We start from the raw sequence: 18,447 nt of genomic DNA on the forward strand, positions 1-18,447 counted from the left end.
TTATGCCCCCCATTGGGGGCAGATCGATCAATTTTTTTCAGGTTCATCTGCCCCAAGGGGGGCAGAATCCACTGAGTGCCAGGGATCATGTGTGTTTGTGTGTTTTGTGTGGGGTGGCGGCCCCTTTGGCAAGGGTCACCCCCCAAAGGGGGGCACATTACTGATGGCCATTTCTGCTCCCCTTGGGGGCAGATCGACCTATTTTTTTAGGCCCATCTGCTCCCAAGGGGGACAGAAGCCACCAAGATGTCAGGGATTTTTGTTTTGTTTGTTCCCCTTAGTTTTTTTGTGCTGGAGGTGCCCCCTTTCGCCCCCTTTGGCAAGGGTCGCCCCCCAAAGCAGGCACAGAGCTGTTGGCCATTTCTTCCCCCCCCCCCCCCTTGGGGGCAGATTGGCCTTTTTTTTTAGGCCCGTGGGGCAGAATCCCCTTAGGTACCAAGGAGCTTGTGTGTGTGTGTGTTTTGTGTGGGGGGGGGCGGTCCCTTTGGCAAGGGTTGCCCACCAAAGGGGGGCACATTAATGATGGCTATTTCTGCCCCCCTTGTGGGCAGATCAGCATATTTTTTTTAGGCTCATCTGCCCCCAGGGTGGCAGAAGCCACTTAGACACCAGGGAACATTTCTAATTTCTTGGTGGCGGAGTGTTTGTCAACTGGCGAAGTACTTGTATTTGTGATTATAACAGTTTATTTCTTCTTTTTGTTCTAGTTCAAAGCTTTTACTTTCTTTGCTCTGGATCTTTGCGGTTTTGGCAGTACTTGCCTTGCGGTTTGCATGGTTGCATGTTTTAGGTAAGTAAAAGCAATTTATTCCAAAGGAATATTGTTGACATGCATGAATGACATGTTTGTAGGTGGTGTACTAAATGCAGGATTGTGTGTGAAACTGTCCTTAGATTTGTGCAGAGTGATATTTGTGTTGTCCAGTGTCTAATTTGCTTTTTTATTTTTTATTTTTAGTGGGATATATATCATTATTGATTGCTGTGTCTGTGCAAAGTAGTTGATGGTGAGTCTAGCTTTTTCAGGCAAGTGAGTGGTATGGTTTTCTAGTACATAACTCTTTGTGATAAAGCTACACTTTGGTTATTACTTACTTTAGACAGTGCTGGTTGTTGTTGGCAATCCATTTGTTGTTAGAAAGGATCATGGCTAGCCGCAGAGTGACAGTTCAGCTGGTTGTTGGCATGCTTTTTGAGTCATCTTCTGACCATGATTATGAGACTGACTCTACATCTGAGGCAGAGGAGGAAGTGAGAGATTCTGGCAATGAGTTTTCTGTCTGAGAGGATTCTTCTGATGAGGAAGACACTCTCAGTGCAGATGAAGGGCCTGTTTTAGAGGAGGACATTGATGTGCCAAGAGTGCAGTAGCCTGGGGCTGAAGGGTTTCCCATTAGAAGACCTGACACCTTGATTGACCCAAACATGGAGCAGCCACAGTTACCTGCATTTACTGGTCTTCCAGGGTGTAAAGTCAATACGGAAAACTTTTTGCCTGTCATTTTCTTTCACTTGTTTATGGACAATGTATTTTTGGAAGAGATTTTTGAGCAGACTAATTTGTATGCAGAGCAATATTTGAGGGACAACGCTGCCAGACTTAGGCCTCAGTCTAGAGCTACCCAGTGGGTTCCCACAAATCTGGAAGAGATAAAAAAGTTTTTAGGTTTGACTTTTTTTATGGGGTTGATAAGGAAGCCGTCACTGGCTTCTTATTGGGCTACTACTAGTCCCTTGATGGCAACGGCTATTTTTCCTGCAACTATGACTCGTATTCGCTATTTGCTTCTTAGGATGCTGCATTTTGTTGACAATGCTTTAGTCTTGCCACGAGATCACCCTGATTGTGACCGTCTTTTCAAGATTAGGCCTGTCCTTGATCATTTTGTAGATCGGTTTTCAGAGGTGTATGTTCCAGGTAAAGAGATAAGTGTGGACGAGTCTTTGGTCCTGTTCAAGGGGAGTTTGGTTTTTAAGAAGTACATTCCTAGCAAGAGGGCATGGTATGGAATTAAATTGTATATGCTGTTAGAAAGTAGTACAGCATACGTGTATAATTTCCAGGTCTACACTCATAGGGATTCCAGTATTGACCCCCAAGGTTGTCCGCCCACTTTTGGAGTTAGCGAGAAAATTGTGTGGGAACTTGGTAGACGACTGTTTAACAAAGGTCACCATTTGTACGTAGATAATTTTTACACTGGAGTGCAGTTGTTCAATGAGTTGTTTAGAGTGGACACTGTTGCTTGTGGCACAATCCGTTCTAACCGGAAAGGCTATCCAAGGGACCTTTTCTGTAAAAAACTTGAGAGGGGACAGTGCAGTGCCTTGCGGAATAATGAGCTGCTAGCTCTGAAATTTTCAGACAGGAGGAATGTGTACATGCTATCTACCATCCATGATGAGAGTACTTCCCCTGTGACTGTTTGGGGTCAGATAGCCGAAGTGTGCAAACCTGCATGCATTTTGGACTACAATAAGCACATGGGTGGTGTTGATAGAGTAGATCAGAGGTTGGAACCTTACACAGCTCTTCGTAAGTCTTACGTGTGGTATAAAAAGTTGGCTGTACATTTATTTCATTTGGCAACTTTTAATGCTTTTATTGTGTTCAAGGATTGTTCACCTGAGTCAAGGATGAAATTTGTTCAATTTCAGGAGTCAGTGATAGAAAGCCTTATTGTGGTGAAACAGGCAAGAGTTCCTACAGTAGCAGTGGTGGAGGTTGTGGCTAGGTTGAAGGATCGCCACTTTCCAGATCACATTCCTCCCACTCCCAAAAAAGACTTGTCCGCTAAGAAATGTAGAGTATGTGCCTGAAGAGGTATCCAGAGGGAGAGCCGGAAGTACTGCCCGATTGCCCTTCAAAGCCTGGGCTGTGTGTGGCCGGCTGTTTCAGGAGTTACCACACACCCAAAACTTTTTGGGCAATACCGTGAGCGTAAACTGCCTGTTCTATATTTTCAGATGCTCAGTTTCACATTTCTGTCATGTTTTCCGTTGGAGCTTTTGTGTTTGTAGTTTTGTACTTATTTTATAAATAATTAGTGGTTTCTTTGTTGTTTATAAACAAAACAAGTGATAGCGGTGTGTGTGGGGTGGCATTAGGGTTTTGGGGCATTTCCTTTCGAAGGTACTAGGCCATTTATATCGGGTGACTTGGGGGAACGCTGGGTGGAAGGAAATTTGTGGCTTCTCTCAGATTCCAGAACTTTCTGTCACCGAAATGTGAGGAAAAAGTGTTTTTTTAGCCAACTTTGAGGTTTGCAAAGGATTCTGGGTAATAGAACCTGGTGAGAGCCCCACAAGTCACCCAATCTTGGATTCCCCAAGGTGTCTAGCTTTAAAAAATGCACAGGTTTGGTAGGTTTTCCTAGGTGCCGGCCTAGCTAGAGGCCAAAATCCACAGGTAGGCACTTTGCAAAAAAAAGCTCTGTTTTCTTTGGGAAAATGTGATGTGTCCACATTGTGTTTTGGGGCATTTCCTGTCGTGGGCACTAGGCCTACCCACACAAGTGAGGTCTCATTTTTATCGGGAGACTTGGGGGAATGCTGGGTGGAAGGAAATATGTGGCTCCTCTCAGATTCCAGAAATATCTGTCACAGAAATGTGAGGAAAAAGTGTTTTTTAGACACAGTTTGAGGTTTGCAAAGGATTCTGGGTAACAGAACCTGGTGAGAGCCCCACAAGTCACCCCACCTTGGATTCCCCTAGGTGTCTAGTTTTAAAAAATGCACAGGTTTGGTAGGTTTCCCTAGGTTCCGGCTGAGCTAGAGGCCAAAATCCACAGGTAGGCACTTTAAGAAAAACAGCTCTGTTTCTTTGGGAAAATGTGATGTGTCCATGTTGTGTGTTTGGGGCATTTCCTGTCACACAAGTGAAGTATCATTTTTATCAGGAGACTTGGGGGAACAATGGGTTGAAGGAAATTTGTGGCTCTTCTCAGATTCCAGAAATTTCTGTCCCCGAAATGTGAGGAAAAAGTATTTTTTTACTCAAATTCTGAGGTTTGCAAAGGATTCTGGGTAACAGAACCTGGTGGGAGCCCCACAAGTCACCCCATCTTGGATTCCCCTAGGTGTCTAGTTTTCAAAAATGCACATGTTTGGTAGGTTTCCCAAGGTGCCGGCTGAGCTAGAGGGCAAGCTCCACAGCTAGGCACTTCACAAAAAACAGCTCTGTTTTCTTTGGGAAAATGTGATCTGTCCACGTTGTGTTTTGGGGCATTTCCTGTCATGGGCACTAGGCCTACCCACACAAGTGAGGTATCATTTTTATCGGGAGACTTGAGGGAATGCTGGGTGGAAGTAAATTTGTGGCTCCTCTCAGATTCCAGAACTTTCCGTCACCGAAATGGGAGGAAAAAGTGTTTTTTAAGCCAAATTCTGAGGTCTGCAAAGGATTCTGGGTAACAGAACCTGGTGAGGGCCCCACAAGTCCCCCTATCTTGGATTCCCGTAGGTGTCTAGTTTTAAAAAATGCATTGTTTGGTAGGTTTCCCTGGGTGCCGGCTGAGCTATAGACCAAAATCCACAGGTAGGCACTTTACAAGAAAACAGCTCTGTTTTCTTTGGGAAAATGTGATGTGTCCATGTTGCGTGTTTGGGGCATTTCCTGTCGTGGGCACTATGCCTACCCACACAAGTGAGGTATCATTTTTATCAGGAGACTTGGGGGGACGCTGGGTTGAAGGAAATTTGTGGCTCCTCTCAGATTCCAGAGCTTTCTGTCCCTGAAATGTGAGGAAAAAATTGTTTTTTTAGACAAATTCTGAGGTTTGAAAAGGATTCTGGGTAATAGAACCTGGTGAGAGCCCCACAAGTCACCCCATCTTGGATTCCCCTAGGTGTCTAGTTTAAAAAAATGCACAGGTTTGGTAGGTTTCCCTGGGTGCCGGCAGAGCTAGAGGCCAAAATCTACAGCTAGACACTTTGCAAAAAACACGTCAGATTTCAATGTAAAAATGTGATGTGTCCATGTTGCGTTTCCTGTCGCGAGCAATAGGCCTACCCACGTAAGTGAGGTACCATTTTTATTGGGAGACTTAGGGGAAGACAGAATAGCAAAACAAGTGTTATTGCACCTTGTCTTTCTCTACATTTTTTCCTTCCAAATTTAAGACAGTGTGTAAAAAAGACGTCTATTTGAGAAATGCCCTGTAATTCACATGCTAGTATGGGCACCCCGGAATTCAGAGATGTGCAAATAACCACTGCTTCTCAACACCTTATCTTGTGCCCATTTTGGAAATACAAAGGTTTTCTTGAAACCTATTTTTCACTCTTTATATTTCAGCAAATGAATTGCTGCATACCCTGTATAGAATGAAAACCCATTGCAAGGTGCAGCTCATTTATTGGCTCTGGATACCTAGGGTTCTTGATGAACCTACAAGCCCTATATATCCCTGCAACCAGAAGAGTGCAGCAGACGTAACAGTATATTTCTTTCAAAAATCTGACATCGCAGGAAAAAGTTACAGAGTAAAACGTGGAGAAAAATGGCTGTTTTTTTCACCTCAATTTCAATATTTTTTTATTTTAGCTGTTATTTTCTGTAGGAAACCCTTGTAGGATCTACACAAATTACCCCTTGCTGAATTCAGAATGTTGTCTACTTTTCCGAAATGTTTAGCTTTCCAGGATCCAGCATTAGTTTCACACCCATTTTTGTCACTAACTGGAAGGAGGCTGAAAGCACAAAAAATTGCAAAAATGGAGTATGTCCCAGTAAAATGCCAAAATTGGGTCACAAAATTGGGTTTTCTGATTCAAGTCTGCCTGTTCCTGAAAGCTTGGAAGATGGTGAGTTTAGCACTGCAAACCCTTTGTTGATGCCATTTTCAGGGGGAAAACTACAAGCCTTCATCTGCAGCCCTTTTTAAAAAAAAAAGAAAAAAATGAAATTTTTGCTGTATTTTGGCTAATTTCTTGGTCTCCTTCAGGGGAACCCACAAACTCTGGGTACCTCCTGAATCCCTAAGATGTTGGAAAAAAAGGACGCAAAGTTGGTGTGGGTAGCTTATGTGGACAAATCGTTATGAGGGCCTAAGCACGAACTGCCCCAAATAGCCAAAAAAAGACCTGGCACCTGAGGGGGAAAAGACCTGGCAGTGAAGGGGTTAAGAAACACAAATATGTACATTTGTGATACCATGAAAGTGGTTAAAAGTGTTAACGTCTGTGCTTAGATAACATCATTAGAAAATCTACCTTTAGTCATAAGATGCCATAGACCTGTATGGTGGTTGACAACATTAGGGTCAAAGGATTCATGACTGTGATCATTTTTCAACATGGGGAGCCAATGTGTATGTTCATTTGTGAATATAGTTGCAAACAAAATGCAGTTTCCAATCTCTTGCTGAAAATGGCCATCATGAAAAAATACTACAACAAACTGACGGAAATTAGAGATCTGTGGACAGCATTGTATGTCATATGTTTTTACCCAAAGGTGTATGAAGTGATGAATGTGTACAAATATTTGGAAATATTGGGTCATGTATAAACTTAGACTCTTACATATAGAGTTGGAGTTTATACAGAAGGAGGTGTAGACATTTGTCATACAGGAGACCAGAATAGTGTACAAACTGTTAGACACATCTAAGCTACATCAAACAAAGAGGACTGTTTCGTGGGCAGGTATCTTTGACACGGCCAATGCATTTGTTTCACACACAGATCAGTCGAAGATTATATAGAAAGAGGCAGCAAGAACTGAAGAGCAGAGCCAAAACAGACTTAGCTCAGAGTGATCATGTTCGCTGTTATTACAAGTAGACCTGGGTATGTAGTATGCCCTCCTGAGGTGGATGCAGTTGGCATCCTGGAATTCTTCTCCACACCATTTAGATTATGTACTGTGGAAATGTCTGCTTGTGAGCGAAAAATCCTTTCATTTTGGCTCGCAGTTTGAAGTCTAACTTGTCTAACTTCTTAAGCAATTTGAGGACTATATTAGTCCTTACTGACCTTCTACCTGCCTTCATGCTATACATATTGAGGCCAAATAGCAGACGAGTATGATGGTGATGTTGTTTTTCCATTGAGACCATCCTCTGTATTTGCTCATAAATGTGCATTAATGAGCCAGCCAATCCATGCCGAAAGGTGCATACTTCATCTATTATTTCCGGCACTAACATATTTGTTTTAAGCCAGTCTATGAACGATTTCATATCACCCTGGAGGGGCATAAGTCCCTCTTTCAGTACTTCTAGAGTTTTTTATTGGGTGGGTATGTCTTTCGAAATCTTGTACATCCGCAGCAGTGCTTGCATGCTGGCTGTGTGTTATTGGCCATGTGGAAGGTCTAGGTGCTGTTTGGGTATAAAAACGTCTCATAATCTCACTGTGTGAGAGGCAATAGTGTTCCCTCATGCAAATTTTGCAGGAGCGCATAAAGGTCCAGATTTACAAAGACTTTGTATAGGGATGGCATTACTTTTTTTTTAACACAAACCCAATGCAGTCTTGTGTTGGTATATGCAAACCAATGCAAATTGTGATTTGTGCTGGATTGTAACATAAAGTAAGGTGGGGAATGTACTGAACTTTGCCTCAAAGAGGAATTCCATGATACATCGATGGCAGATAGGGTTTTGGGTCTAAATCCTGCCCCCTCTTGAGGCAGGAGTAGCAAGGAGAAATGTTTTTATTTTGCCTCGCTTTCTCCTCTTTGCAGGTTTGCGTGCAATCTATAGCACATTTACAATGCAGGACACAACTTATAATAGTTTTAATAGAGGAAGGGAACTCTTTGTGTACAAAAAATATGCTGACCACAATGCAGACTCCCTTCCACTATGGAGCCGGGATGTCTGGGTTGGCGCATCACAGCATGAATTGCGCCAGCGCAGGTAAAGAGCAGGACAGTACCACATCTAAGTAGACATGGGACTGTTCTGCTCTCTCCCATTACACAACGCAGTACCTTTACTTGTTATGCTGCATTGTGTGATTTCTTATTAAGGCCCATATTTATACTTTTTGACGCTAAACTGCGCTAACGCAGTTTAGCGTCATAAATTTTTGCGCCGTCTAACGCCATTCTGAAGCGCCATGCGGACGCCGTATTTATGGAATGGCGTTAGCCGGCGCAAGCAGACCGGCGCTGCCTGGTTTGCGTGGAAAAAAACCACGTACACCAGACAGCGCCGGCGTAGGGGGAAAATGGCGTATGGGCGTCTTAAAATGGGGCAAGTCAGGTTACGTCGAAAAAATCGTCGTAACTCGACTTGCGCCATTTTTTTTCGACGCCCATCCCCCATCAACATGACTCCTATCATTGTAAAGATAGGAGTCATGCCCCCTTGCCCAATGGCCATGCCCAGGGGACTTATGTCCCCTGGGCATGGTCATTGGGCATAGTGGCATGTAGGGGGGCACAAATAAGGCCCCCCTATGCCACAAAAAAAAATTGAAAAATAACAAAAATTATACTTACCTGAACTTACCTGTACTTCACTGGGATGGGTCCCTCCATCCTTGGGTGTCCTCCTGGGGTGGGCAGGGGTGGCAGGGGGGGTCCCTGGGGGCAGGGGAGGGCACTGTGGGCTCATTTTGAGCCCACTTGTCCCTTAACGCCATCCCTGACCCAGGCGTTAAAAAGCGGCGCAAATGCGCCGTTTTTGGCCACGCCCACTCCCGGGCGTCATTTTTGCCCGGGAGTATAAATACCACGTAAAGGCCTGGGAGTAATTTTTTTAGACGGGAACGCCTCCCTTGCATCTCATTAACGCAAGGAAGGGGTTCACGCTAAAAAATGACGCTCACTCCGGGCACTTTGGCGCCCGAAGCGTCTAACGCCATAGTATAAATATGGCGTTAGTTGGCGTTAGTTTAGCGTCGAATTTGCGTCGAAAAAAACGACGCAAATTCGGCGCAACCAGAGTATAAATACGGCCCTAAATCTGGACCATAGTGTGTCACCATCCATAGTGGCCACAGGTGTGTCAAAAGATCAGCTGTTCCTTGGAAGTGACAGGACCTAGGTATGCATGAACATTTTTTAAAATTATTTTAGCTGTGATCTACGTACGATGCACACAAACATAGAAAATCAAAGATAAACATTTCTTCTTTCATCTTTTTGTTTACATGATCTTTTTGTGTTCTTTCACTATGGCGAATAGTAATGTAGATTGGCAGTGTCCAATGTGCATGTAGTGCATTTTGTGACTCATGATGCTCTGTAGGTGTGTCATTATATATCTGTACAAAGAAGGGGGTCCATAAATATTACAAATGTATTTATAGAAGCATTATGTGAAGCGAAGGAATGGTACGTAAAGTGAAAATATAATTTCACAATACAAGCTAAAAAACATGTTAGGTAGGAATAAATGTCCCTGTGAATGAGTTTTGTACTTGTCATGACATTGAGGTTAGTCCACAAAAAGGCTAGTTTTGTTTTGGAAAATGAAAATATATTAGTTACATTAACAAATTGTAGTAACCACCACAATGAGCCTGTATGAAAATATTGTGCATGATATCTGGAAGGGGATGCAAAAAATATGTGAGCCATCATTATTGGGTGAACAATGGTGAAGAATGAAAGTCATAATACCAGTTGTTTTATCTTGATCTTTGTGATAAACAAGCATGTCACACTGGTCCTTGGTGAAAGTAAGTACAGTTATAAAAGGAGAATTGCTGCACTACACATCCGTGCATGCATAATGCAGTTCTATAAGAAACACATTATAGCTGCTGGTAAACATCACCATTTAGTGAAGAATGCACTTCACAATGCCTAGTTGCACCCCTTAGTATGTGATTAGAAATTCAGATATCGGGGCCTGCTACAGACATAAATTTATTGACAGTTCATGGCTGGAAAAATCAATTTCAATTAGTTTCTAGGGTCATATTTATTACAAAATCACAGTGCAGTGCAGTGTGATAGGGAAAGGGTAGGAATGTGCTGAACTTAACAATGTCTTTCTCTATGCTGGCACACAATATGCTGCCTGGTGCTAACGCAGGCACCCTTGCACCACGGTGCAAGGGTGCCTGCGTTGTGAGCAGGATTGTTTTTGTGCAGGAAAGGGCATAGTCCAGCATTAAAACAATCCTGAGAGGCGTTTTCCTCTTTCTATGTGTGCTGCAGAGGAAGCATTGGAGAGAAATAAAGATAGTTCTCCTTGGTATGCCTCAGCTGAGGACGAGAGGCATTTTGATTTATTCCCAGGTCTACCAGTAATGGTAAATCTGGAAATGCCCCAAAATTCATGGGTGGATGTGTTGGAACACCCACTATCCTATGTGTGTAATCCTTGCATAAGTGTGACCTGGACCGTGACTCTTTAGCGCCCTGATCTATTTCATTCAAGAGAGCAAAGAAGGTACACTTGAACACTGTTGCTTAAGGAAGTATTACCACTCTAGTATTGGATTCTGGCATCATTTCTGAGGCATCTTAAATAAGTGGCTTGATTATGTAATAAGATGTAGCCTCCTAGTAGATATCCATATTTGCACCTGCTGTGGACCCTTCTCATCCCATTTACTTTCCCAAGATTTAGGGGCATATTTATACTCCGTTTGCGCCAAATTTGTGTCGTTTTTTTCGACGCAAATTCAGCGCAAAACTAACGCCATATTTATACTTTGGCGTTAGACGCGTCTAGCGCCAAAGTATGAGGAATGAGCGTCATTTTTTTGCGTGAACGCCTTCCTTGCGTTAATGAGATGCAAGGTAGGCGTTCCCGTCTAAAAAAATGACTGCGACGCAAATGCGTCGTATTTATACTCCCGGGCAAAAATCACGCCCGGGAGTGGGCGGGGCAAAAAACCCCGCATTTGCGCCTCGTTTTAACGCCTGGGTCAGGGCAGGCGTTAAGGGACCTGTGGGCTCAAAATGAGCCCACAGCTGCCCTCCCATGCCCCCAGGGACCCCCCCTGCCACCCTTGCCCACCCCAGGAGGACACCCAAGGATGGAGGGACCCATCCCAGGGACATTCAGGTAAGTTCAGGTAAGTATAATTTTTTTTTTTTTTTATATTTTTTTTTGGCATAGGGGGGCCTGATTTGTGCCCCCCTACATGCCACAATGCCCAATGACCATGCCCAGGGGACATAAGTCCCCTGGGCATGGCCATTGGGCAAGGGGGCATGACTCCTGTCTTTACTAAGACAGGAGTCATGTAAATGGCGTCTGGGCGTCGTTAAAAATGGCGCAAATCGGGTGGAGGCGATTTTTTTGCCTCAACCTGACTTGCCCCATTTTAAGACGCCCTAACGCCATTTTCCCCAACGCCGGCGCTGCCTGGTGTACGTGTTTTTTTTCCACGCACACCAGGCAGCGCCGGTCTGCTAGCGCCGGCTAACGCCATTCAATAAATACGGCGCCCGCATGGTGCTTCAGAATGGCGTTAGCCGACGCTAAACCTTTTGACGCTAAACTGCGTTAGCGCAGTTTAGCGTCAAAAAGTATAAATACGGGCCTTAGAACCATCATGTCCTGCACTAGTGGGACTCAGATTATTTCTTTGGGCTGCCCTTCCTTCCACCGACTGGATGTTTTAATGTTTTGCTGTACACATCAGTCAGTGCCCTGATGAAGGTGTTTCGTCAGCTGACCACCAGACCCTGAAACACACGTCGTCACCTGTACCTCAGCCTTACAGTCACACTTCTAAGTTTTGGGTGCATCTAGGTGAACGTTTGTACTGTGTTGACTCGTGCAACAAATCTGTTTAAGACATTCTTGAATGTGAAACTTTAGCGATGTATCTCTGAATATGTGAACTGATTTTCAAAAACATGTGTTGTCGGCACTTACATTATAATTTTTCATTTGAGGATCAACCTTATTTAAAATTATTTTGCACTGTATAGGACTGAATTAATCAGCTATTTTTTGGTGTAAAATTGAGTATGACATGATGGGTGTGAATGGTATGCATTGAGGTTGTGAGTGTTTGTTTTTATATTTTTTGGGGGTGTTGGGCATGTGTGCCTATGCCTTTTATTGATCATTTGTGAAGTTGTAAAAGTAAACTTTTGAATAAACAACTGTAAGAAGGCATTATGTATATTGCATCAATTCATTTATGAAGTTCATTGTATTTTACGATTCTCCTTTCAAGAGCGTCGATTTGGAGATGGGTTGTTTTTTATTTATTTTGTAACACCCATGCTCTGCCCATGGAACGCCTTGCAGAGCAAAGTAATGCAATGCAGCGATTTGCGCTGTGTTTTGTTACTCTAGATTTAGCAAGCCAGGCAAGGCCATGCAAGGTGGCCTTGCGTGGCTTGAAAAATCTAACTTAAGAGTTGCATTGCTCTTGCGCCCCGTTGTGTGGCACAAGGGCCACACCAGTCTTTAATAAGTTAGCCGCACAGCATGTGCCTCTGTGAGGGGTCTTGTGATATTTTAAAATATTAGAATGTTAAACAGAAGTAAATGTGCATTAAAATGAATAATATTTACACATGGCATTATCGGTTTTAGAATGCTCTCTCTTTCTTTGTGTGCTTACCGTGAGCTGTGGTGTCAACAAGGTCAAAGGTGTTTGGGTATTTAAGTTCAACAACCAGCTCCTTTCCAATGCCTGCCACTACTTGCACCTCAATGGATGTCAACTGCGTATGGTCTTCAGTATGCTCCCTGTTACCATGGAATAGTGATGGTTTTGAGCTAACTTTTCCTTGGTTCTGGGTACCTAGTCACGCCACCTATTTTGGCACTTTTCAACTGTACTAGTTGTTAGTACCACTACATTAAACATGTTAATGATACCTGACAACAATGTAACCTTCTTGATTTGAGGGACCTTAGAAGTGAAAAAAGGTGATTCTCCATTCTTCTTACCATTATGATTAATATCTCCACCTCCTCCTGTGTGAATATGTATTTCCTTTTCCTTCTTCCATTCTCTGTTCCTGCTTGGATTACCTCTTAGACTGCCTCATAGATGACCTCCAGTGCATTGTTAGGCATTTGCATGTCATTGCACAGTATCATGTAGCATGTATGACACAGCATAATTCTTTTGACACATGCAGCTATAACGGTGCTGATTTTTGACATAGTACACAAACACATACATCTTAGTAACCCTGGGTCATAAAGAACTGGGAATCCATGATTAATCCACACATTGACACATGGATAACTAACAAAGCAGTTTTGTTGCAACTGGGAAAAATATCATTTATTGTCAAAGTTCAGGCAAATTGCTTTAAACTCATAAAGAATTACTTTATGTCTCTGTATGCTTTCTAGTTGCCTTTTTGGTCTATTTTTAATTAAAATCTGTAACCTGTGTTTCATTCTTTAGTAGATTTAGAAGATATCACAGATGGACAGTATGTTACGCAGTATAATTATTCGACAATGATTTTTCAAGAAATATAGGCCCCGATTTTAAGCTTGGCGGACGGTGCTTTGTCTGTCAGGGTGGAGGAGGGCATTACCTCCAGCACCATGATAGACTGCGGTCCACCATATTTTGAGATCTTCTGAGAGAGGTCATCTCTGTACATCAAAAGGAACTACCATCACAGAGGTTCCTTTAAAGATAAAACGTACGTTTGGGAAGGCTGCCATATGTTTTGATCGCCATCTGCCAAACTCTTAACATTTTTAGTTTTTTCAAAAACAAACTCCCAAAGTGATCGTTTGTTTTTGAAAAACAAAACAATAATGACCCCCAAGCCCTGGGAATTTTTTCCCAGGGTAGTGGGGGGTCATTATTGTTATTTTCTGTCCCTCACTACCAGGTTTTTCCTGGAATCAACAGACAAAACATTTAAAAAGACATTACATCACCCACCCTAAATAGGGTGAGCAGAGAAATCCCCTTCTTCCAATGGCCCTTACTCTGTTGGCGGAACCTTTCTGTAGACAGAACCAACTGGGGCTTCATTGACGGAAAACTTACAGTCTGGACCATTCTAAATGAGGTGGGCAAATGAAAGTTTCGGCTGGCAAGGTATTTTGTTGCATTTGCGATGGAGTACCCTGTCCACCAAAATCTATCTCAGGCCCTTAATTTGAACTGAGATCAATATATGTAATGTAATACAGAGTCAAACAAATAGGTTTGCCTTGTCTTCTAGTATTATTAATTTGTAATCTTTAAAATGTAGTTGACAAGTCATAAAGTAGGTTTGGATTGGGCTAACACTCATATAATCAGAGCATCTGCATTTATTTATTTTACACTTGAAAAATTGTGATGTAGCCTGCTTACACATCAATACATTACGGTTTTAACTATAAAAAAGAAACAAAAGCCAAGGGACATTATCAAACTCTATAAAATTACAAAATTTCAGGCATTATTCTCTGAAAGAGCTGCCTATGGCACAACAGTTTCAGGTGTCATTGTGGTGCAATGCTTTGCCAGAGATGGTGTTCTTCCTTTATCTCACTTCAACACATAGCTGGTAAGGTAGGGGGGCTCTTATGGTTCCACCAGTGGCCATTTCACTTGGCCTTGGCTGATCCCTAGGGATATGGAAAGTGAACTTTTGAAAAATGGAGGTGAAGAAGAGGAAGAGATTCATCTTGGCCATCTGCTCTCCCAAACAAACACGGCGTCCTGAAAATAAACAAGAGTTTTAGAGCAAATACCTTTTAAAAAGTGCAACCAATCTTCATGTTGGTCATCTTTTTTGAGGCAATGACTTTCAGTAAGTAAATCAAACCATTTTATGATATAGTAGTAAACAAAGAATTATCTTGCAACTTCATTACTAACTTTATTAGAAAAAGTTACTCAGGTGTCAAAATTATGAAAGAATAGGATATTCCAACAAGAAGAGCTTGTCGGAAGAACAAGTAACTTACCTTTGGTAAGGCATTGTCAGGTAGGGACTCTATCTAGCTTCAGATTCCTTACCTATAGAATTTCCAGGCATCAGCTTGGAATCCAGAACTTTTGCTGAGCAATGCCCTTGTGTGCGCCGTCAGGTGACTTCGCTCGGATCCGCATGACGTCGTCGGTGCCGTTGGAGCCATCTGTGATGTCATGGTTGCCTATAAAGACACCACCCAGGTACACGTACGTCAGTACTTTTCCACAAACTTCTATGCCAGAATCTCAGAGCCATGGAAAGAACCAACAGTTCTGTCTTGGCGAAAAAACTAGGGCCATGGAAGGGACAATCCTGAACTCTAGGAAATGAGTCCGCAGGGAGGGGAGGCATGGGTAGGCGGAAGGAATCTGCACCTAGATAGAGTCTCTAACAGATAACGCAATACCAAAGGTAAGTAACTTGTTCATCTGATAGAGACTTCTAGATGCAAATTCCTTACCTTTAGAATAGATACCCAAACCATAACCTTCTGGGGGTGGGCTGCAGACAAATTGTCCTCAAACTAAAAAATACTGCAGGACCGAACGGGCAAAGTGCCCAACCTGTGGGCTTGACTGTCCAGGCAGTAGTGTTTGGCAAACTTGTGCAGAGACGTCCATGTTGCAGCCTGACAGATGTCCAGGACTGGTACACCTCTTACTAACCGCAGTGGTAGCAGCCTTACCCCTGGTGGAATGAGCCCCCAAGCCCTCAGAAGGCTGCTTCTTGGCCAGAGCATAGCAGATTTTTATGCAGAGAGTGACCCTTCACAAAATGGTTTATTTGGGCACTGCCTGGTTTTTCTTTGCTCCCACATACCGCACAAAGAGTTAGTCATCCACCTGGAATTTTTTTGAGCGGTCAAAGTAGAACGTCAATGCTCTTTTCGATCCCAGTTGATGGAGTTGCTCCTCTTCCTTAGAGGAATGCGGTGGAGCAAAGAAGGTGGGAAGGGTGATGTTTTAACCCAGGTGAAATGGGGTCACCACTATAGGGATGAAAAAGACATGAGTGCGAAGCACTATCCTGTCTGAAAACATGGTGAGATACGGAGGTTTTGACAAGAGACTGCATCTCACTCATCCTCCTGGCAAATGTTATTGCCACTAAGAAGGCTGTCTTGATGGTGAGCAGCCGAAGGGGACAATCGTGTAAAGGCTCAAAAGGAGCACACAATAGAAAAGTGAGAACCGGATTTAAGTCCCACTGAGGCATGCCAAAAGGCATGGGAAGAAACATATGTACAAGCCCTTAAAGGAATCTCTTTACAATAGGAGATTTAAATAATGAAGGCTGATTGGGCAGCCGAAGAAAGGCTGATAAGGCAGAACGATAACCCTTGAGAGAGCTCAATGCAGAGCCCTGCTGGGCAAGGGACAAGATAAATACTACAATATCAGAGAAAGAAGCAGAAAGAGGGTCAATAGATCTTTCTGTACAATAATATCAAAGTGTTTCCAACAGAAGGCATGTACCGTCTTGATGACCAGATGCCTGGCTTCCAGAGCAACATTACAGACTTCGGGAGGAAGGTCAAAGGCCGCCAACTGCTGCCACTCAATTTCCACACATAAAGGTGCAGAGTTGACAGGTTCAGGTGAAGAACCTTCCCTTGCTGCTGCAACAGAAGTTTTTCCCAAAGGGGCAGCCTGATCAGAACATTGATGTTCATCGTCAGCAGCTCAGGATACCGTGCCCATTCCAGAACCACCAGGATTACTTAGGCCCAGTCGTTCCTGATCTTCTTGAGAACTCTGGATAGAAGTGGTATGGGCAGAAAGGTGTACAGGAGACCTAAACTCCACTTGCAACAAAAAGCATTCAATGCACAATACTGCTATCATTGACCGTTCTCTACAGAGGCAAACAGGTCTAACCAAGGCACTCCCCACTGCTTAAAGAGTCCTTGTGCCACCTCCAGATAGAGATGCCACTTGTGATCCACGAGGCATCGATGACTGAGTTTGTCCACCCTGGTGTTCAGAGAACCTGACAGGTGATGAACCACGAGGGTTATGCCCTCCTGTTCCAGCCATGTCCAGAGGTACAAGGCCTCTTGACAAATGGTCCACGACTCCACACCACCCTGCTTGTTGCAGTACCACATTGCTGTCAAGTCTAGCTGGATCGCCCGGAGCTCCAGTACGTTGATATAGAGTCCGGATTCTGCCAGAGCCCAACGACCTCTGATCTTTACCTCTCCTAGATGCCCGCTCCATCCCAAAAGTAATGCATATGTCACTAATGGAAAATCTGGCAGGGGAAGGGAGAGAAGTCTGCCTCTGACCAAGTTGGGGTTCTTTAACCACCACTGCAAATCTTTTGCAGTTCCCTCTGAGATCTGAACAGAGTCGGAGAGATTTCCCTGATGTTGTGCCCACTGGAACTTCAGGTCTCACTGCAGAGCCCTCATATGCCATCTGGTTTGTCTCACCGAAATCCATGATAGAGGTCGAAACATCAGAATCATAACCTGAATATTCTGGACTCGCTGCTTGAGAGGATAGGCCAGAAACTGCACTGTGTCCAAAACAGCTCCCATGAAAGGGAGCGTGTGAGAGGCAGTCAGGTGTGACTTTGGCTCGTCTATAGTGGACCCCATAAATGCAGGAGGTTCGCCGTAGTCTGAAGGTGGGTGATGACAGTCTGGGGCAAAGGAGCCTTCAACAGCCAGTCATCAAGGTATCTGCGCACATGAGCTGCAACCACCCCCATCACTTTGGTGAACACTCGAGGGGCGCTGGTAAGGCTGAAGGGGAGTACTGTAAACTGAATGTGCCCGTGGCCCACCTTGAGCAGCAGGTAACGCAGTTGGGCAGGCAGGATGGGGATATGAAAGTATGCATCCTGCAAGTCCAACGCTACCATCCAGTCTCCTTGGTCTAGGGTAGACAATACCTTAGCTAGAGTAAGTATTTTGAATTTCTCCTTTTTGAGGAAGAGATTGATGTCCTGTAAGTCCAGCATAGGGCAAAGGCCCATTTTCTTTTTGGGTATCAGAAAGTAGAAGGAATAACAACAACTGCCTACTCCTGACATTGGGACTCTTTCTGTGGCTTCCTTGGCCAAGAGAGCCACAGCTTCCTCGCAGAGCAAAACTAAGTAATCCTCCATCAGCCGTTATTTTGATGGAGGCATTGAGGGAGGAAAAGACTGGAAGGGGAGGGAATAGCCCTTCTGTATGATCTGCAAGACCCATTTGTCGGATGTTATAGATTGCCAGTGAGGGAGATGAAATTGAATCCTCCCTCCAACTGGATATCGCACAAGATGTTGGCCTGGCGCGGGACGGTGGCTGGACTATGTATGATGTGGTGTCACCCCCCTTCCGAATCCACGAAATGGGCAATAGGCAGACTGCTGGTGAGGAGTCGCCAAGAGGCCCAAGGACTTGCCTGGAAGTCCTTAAATTGCTCCAGGACAGAGTCTGCCTTTTCGCTGAATAGGCCGGACCCATCAAAAGACATATCTATGAGATTTGTCTGGACATCCTCCGAAAAGCCAGATGTACAAAGCCACGTGTGGCGTCGAAGGGCCACTGTTGACAAAATCGCTTTACCCACCGAGTCAGTTGTGTCCAAACTACACCTTATGCTAAACTTTGTTGCATCTCTCCCTTCCCTAAACTC

General features: G+C 43.9%; 1 protein-coding gene across 1 annotated transcript in view; it reads right to left on the reverse strand.

Moving 5' to 3' along the window:
* Positions 1–13,149: 13,149 nt before the first annotated feature.
* Positions 13,150–18,447, reverse strand: part of LOC138292727 (cytochrome P450 2D15-like) — a 496,310-nt gene continuing 491,012 nt past the window's right edge. Inside the window, exon 9 of the mRNA XM_069231465.1 lies at positions 13,150–14,562. Coding sequence (XP_069087566.1) covers positions 14,384–14,562 — 179 coding nt within the window. The 3' untranslated portion in view covers positions 13,150–14,383. The remainder of the gene's footprint in view (positions 14,563–18,447) is intronic.

Source organism: Pleurodeles waltl, chromosome 4_2 (assembly GCF_031143425.1).
Source record: "Pleurodeles waltl isolate 20211129_DDA chromosome 4_2, aPleWal1.hap1.20221129, whole genome shotgun sequence".
Taxonomy (NCBI): domain Eukaryota; kingdom Metazoa; phylum Chordata; class Amphibia; order Caudata; family Salamandridae; genus Pleurodeles; species Pleurodeles waltl.